The sequence below is a fragment of the Nanorana parkeri genome, unplaced genomic scaffold (genome assembly GCF_000935625.1).
Source record: "Nanorana parkeri isolate BGI_ZX_2015 unplaced genomic scaffold, ASM93562v1 scaffold2219, whole genome shotgun sequence".
Classification (NCBI taxonomy): domain Eukaryota; kingdom Metazoa; phylum Chordata; class Amphibia; order Anura; family Dicroglossidae; genus Nanorana; species Nanorana parkeri.
This window is the reverse complement of record NW_017308487.1, coordinates 2,912-7,343: the sequence shown is the minus strand read 5'-3', so window position 1 is coordinate 7,343 and position 4,432 is coordinate 2,912. Positions and strand designations below refer to the sequence as shown.

At 56.0% G+C, this 4,432-nt stretch overlaps 1 protein-coding gene across 1 annotated transcript in view; it reads right to left on the bottom strand.

Moving 5' to 3' along the window:
* The window catches only part of LOC108801108 (DDB1- and CUL4-associated factor 8-like), a gene marked incomplete at its 5' end in the record, with an annotated part of 11,884 nt that extends 7,649 nt beyond the window's left edge, over positions 1-4,235 (bottom strand). The window contains 3 exons of the mRNA XM_018573060.1: positions 221-351; positions 3,575-3,682; positions 4,065-4,235. Coding sequence (XP_018428562.1) covers positions 221-351; positions 3,575-3,682; positions 4,065-4,235 — 410 coding nt within the window. The remainder of the gene's footprint in view (positions 1-220; positions 352-3,574; positions 3,683-4,064) is intronic.
* Between the last annotated feature and the right edge of the window lie 197 nt (positions 4,236-4,432).

Below are 4,432 nucleotides of genomic sequence, written 5' to 3'. Positions count from 1 at the left end.
CGGCAAGTTATCGCAGCCGCTGAACACGAAGCCGCTCCTGCGCTCGTCCGATAGACTCGGCCCGACTTCAATCTAATGACTACAGAGGGGCAGAAAAATGGCCGCTGCGTCTCGGCGATTAAGCGGAAGACAAAAGCGCGCGTCAGCCGGCTAGATGAGGTTGTTTTCCTTCACACTGGTAAACCGTGGAACGGGTTACGCCATGAACAAAAGAACTCACCACGCCGCCCTTGTCGCCGTCCATGAACTGTACGATTTGACAGGATGACTTGTCCCACAGGAAGATGTGACCGCAATCGCTGCCGCTGACCACAAACTCGCTCGTCGGCCCGTAGAAGTTCACGCCTTTCACTGCAAGAGAAAAACAAAAAGGCACCCGGTGAATGTTCAGAATTATGGTGAATATCCGGCAACCACCGGCCAGCCGTGTACGTCTCATACTAACCGGTAAACATTCAACGATGAGAAAGACGGATTTACTTATGGCAGAAGCAATGACAGGCAGGCGGTGCGACCTGACCCGAAAGCAGTGGCAGCTGACAGGCGGGGGCAAGGACAAGGAGGAGAGGCAGGTCTTAGGCAGGGGCAAGGACAAGGAGGGGGCGGCAAGGACAGGCAGGGGCAAGGACAGGCAGGTCTTACGCAGGGGCAAGGACAGGCAGGTCTTACGCAGGGGCAAGGACAGGCAGGTCTTACGCAGGGGCAAGGACAGGCAGGTCTTACGCAGGGGCAAGGACAGGCAGGTCTTACGCAGGGGCAAGGACAGGCAGGTCTTACGCAGGGGCAAGGACAGGCAGGTCTTACGCAGGGGCAAGGACAGGCAGGTCTTACGCAGGGGCAAGGACAGGCAGGTCTTACGCAGGGGCAAGGACAGGCAGGTCTTACGCAGGGGCAAGGACAGGCAGGTCTTACGCAGGGGCAAGGACAGGCAGGTCTTACGCAGGGGCAAGGACAGGCAGGTCTTACGCAGGGGCAAGGACAGGCAGGTCTTACGCAGGGGCAAGGACAGGCAGGTCTTACGCAGGGGCAAGGACAGGCAGGTCTTACGCAGGGGCAAGGACAGGCAGGTCTTACGCAGGGGCAAGGACAGGCAGGTCTTACGCAGGGGCAAGGACAGGCAGGTCTTACGCAGGGGCAAGGACAGGCAGGTCTTACGCAGGGGCAAGGACAGGCAGGTCTTACGCAGGGGCAAGGACAGGCAGGTCTTACGCAGGGGCAAGGACAGGCAGGTCTTACGCAGGGGCAAGGACAGGCAGGTCTTACGCAGGGGCAAGGACAGGCAGGTCTTACGCAGGGGCAAGGACAGGCAGGTCACATGTGAGGCAAGTGTCATGCAGAGAGCGACAGGCAGGTCTAATGCAGATTGAACAGTTGGCGGGGCAGGAGGCACGATCTGACAGCACAAGAGTTGGGCAGGAAGGGGTCACAGTGGAAGAGTGGGGCACATTTCTAGGTACTGGGAGAGGCCGCATGGATCTGGGAAGGATGATGGGACGGGGGTAGGATAAGAGTATTATGGACCCATGGCACATGACAGGGAACCTGGGCATCCGACACTCCCAGACCTGTGGAACACTAAAGAGTCTGGCGGAAGCTGCAGCAGTGGAGCGGAGGGGAGACCTGGGCTGCCGATAGGAACTCCATTAACATTTTGTTATTCGGCAGCTGGCGGTGTCACTTTAAGATTACGGAGCGCCGGTCCCGGGAACGAGTTGAACGGCCTGAAGAGGACATATTGGCATAGAGGAACGTACACGAAGAACCACCAAGCTGGAAACATTTAATGAGCTCTCACAGGAGTAACGAGCGCGCGCAGCCCGACGGCGGCAAATTCCACTAATCTTTCAGAAGACGAGCGCCGCGGACACCTCCACATTTGCAGCTAGCAATCGCACGCGGTGACATAATGAAGGGGCGCCTCGCAGCGGCGGAGGGGCGACGCGAGTGTGACAGCTGCGCCCTCTGCTGGACATACAGGGGAGCGCAACAAGAAATACAATTGCAATTCACTCCAATTATAGGAGATGTTTTACCTGCCAAAGGATTTGTATTCCTGCCCACCCAGGCCTGAGATTTACACAGCTCTGCCACATTTCACAGCCAAGCTGCAGACCTGATTTTTTTTCCTACTGAAGTGAACACAGCCTGATCCCCCCACACCAGACTATGACTGGGCAGCAACAGGCCTCCATTGCTTCATCTCATTCCAGAAATGCTCACTTTGACATATTTATCCTCTTGTCCCCCTCACCCGACATGTCCAATGCTATGGGTAGTGTCCGAGCTTGCCCATTTCCCCACCCCCACACAGTCCTAATGGCCCATTACTATGATGGACTGCGTCACTAGCCAAAAGATAAATGCAAGAGGAGGAAGGGACATGCTTTAGCACCATCAGACGTACCCAGGCTTTGCCTGCCAGGGCGGCCAGGACTTCGAGGGAAGCGTGCACTTCATACCGATCAGCGGCTTTTTGCCCGTTCAGGGCTAATGATGGCCAGCTGGATGGCTAGTGATGGGAACAAGGGGGGGGGGGCGTGCACCTTGTTTGTGACAGTCAGTCCATAAGACCCATTGCTTTCAGGTAGGGGATGCACCGATGCTAGTATTGGTATCAATGCCGAGTATTTTGGCGAGTACTTGCCCAAATGCTCCCATGCCTAGCCCGATACTCGAGCTGCCGGTATCAGTAAACCGGGCAGCGAGTCATTACACACTTCCCGGCTTTCTGCTTGGCCGGGAAGCCGGCTCCATGCTCCCTTGTCACTCGTCGGCAGGAAGCCGGCCAATCGGGAAGCCGGAGGCTGTGTACTGACGCGGCGCCCGGCTTTATGATTGGCCGGGAAGCCTGCTTCATGCTCTCTCGTCACCTCATGACGAGGGAACATGGAGCCGGCTTTCCGGCCAATCAGGAAGCCGGGCAGCCGCATCATTACACGGCGCCCAGCTTCCCGATTGTGCAGAAAGCCGGCTCCATGCTTTCTCATCACCTAATGACGAGACGCATGGAGACTGTTTCCTCGGTAATCGGGAGGAGAGTCTTAACAGGCCGCCCAGCTAATCGGGAAGCCAGGTGGAGAGTCATTACACGCCACCTGGCTTCCTGAATGGGACATCCGGTATCGGCGAGCACAGAGAAAAAATAAAATATATATATATCGGTACTCGATTCGGTAAAAATCGGTATCGGTGCAGGTATAGGGGGGAGCATGTGACATCCTTCCAGCGTTTGGGTCTAGCAGCCAATCACTAGGCCCGTGTACTGTCACATGACGAAGGGATGATGTAACCACTGTACACGGTTGATGTGAATACAAGAATGCGTTAAGCCGGCGGTAGGATGTGACTGCAATCGGCACCCCGCGGTGCGCGTTTACTAGACCGGGATTGCTCCACCGTGCTCCAAATACTCCACCCGTCACAATGAACGCCCAATTGTATAGTGGGGGCGCTGGTCCGGTGGTATGGGGGGGGGGCATTGCGTCTGGTCACATACCCTCATCAAGGACCAACTTTGACACCACGAGACACAAAACACACCAGAAGAGTCTGCCCCGCCCCCAGCGCTCCGTACCTGTAGCATTGTTTCGATGTCCCTTGTATCGCTTGATGTACTGAGCCCCGTCGCTGTGAGAGGAATTGAACAGGTAGATGTCTTCGTCGTTGTAGCTGGCCAGAAGTTCTGGAGGAAAGAAAAGGAAACGTAAGATCAGACGACTCGTCTGGGTAATATCAGAACCGCCGAGGGAGGCCGGTGCGTTACGCATACAGCCCCCCCCCACAGATCAGGACGCGTCAGGCATATGGAGTCCACATATAATGACAGGATATGATTTATTTATAGCGGGCTCGTGGACAACTACGGTGATGGCAGCTCGTCGTCCACCTAACAAAGGATTTATTCTTCATTATAGGAGGCTGCTGATCTGTAAAGTAAACTTGTACCGCTGCCACAGCATACAACACGCTATGAGGAGGTGACATGTGCCAACGCCATGACTAGCCGACCCCGTAGTGCTCCGGAGCAAACTTACCGACCCGTCTATACATTATGTACCCATTACGTCTGGACTCGCTTCCTTCCCCTCCATCACAGGACACATTGTGCCGCAGCTTGGAGGGGCTCCTGGGCAGTGGGGACCCTGATCCCACCCCCTCTTGCCCCCGAGATTCCAGCTTCCCATACAGCAAGGGGGAGCCAAACTTCAGCCCTCCAAAAGTACAAGCGATTAGAGCTGCAACAGTTAATCGATTTAGTCGATTAAAATCGACGATTGAAAACGTTGGCAACGTTTTCGATCGTCGATTCGTCGGCTATCGATTGATTTGCCTGTTCGGGGCTCCACATGCAGCCTGAGCCGCGCGTCACACGCTTCTCCCGTTGCGGCAGCCGTGCCCACGGCACAGGCCGCGTAAGCCACGCCCACCGCAC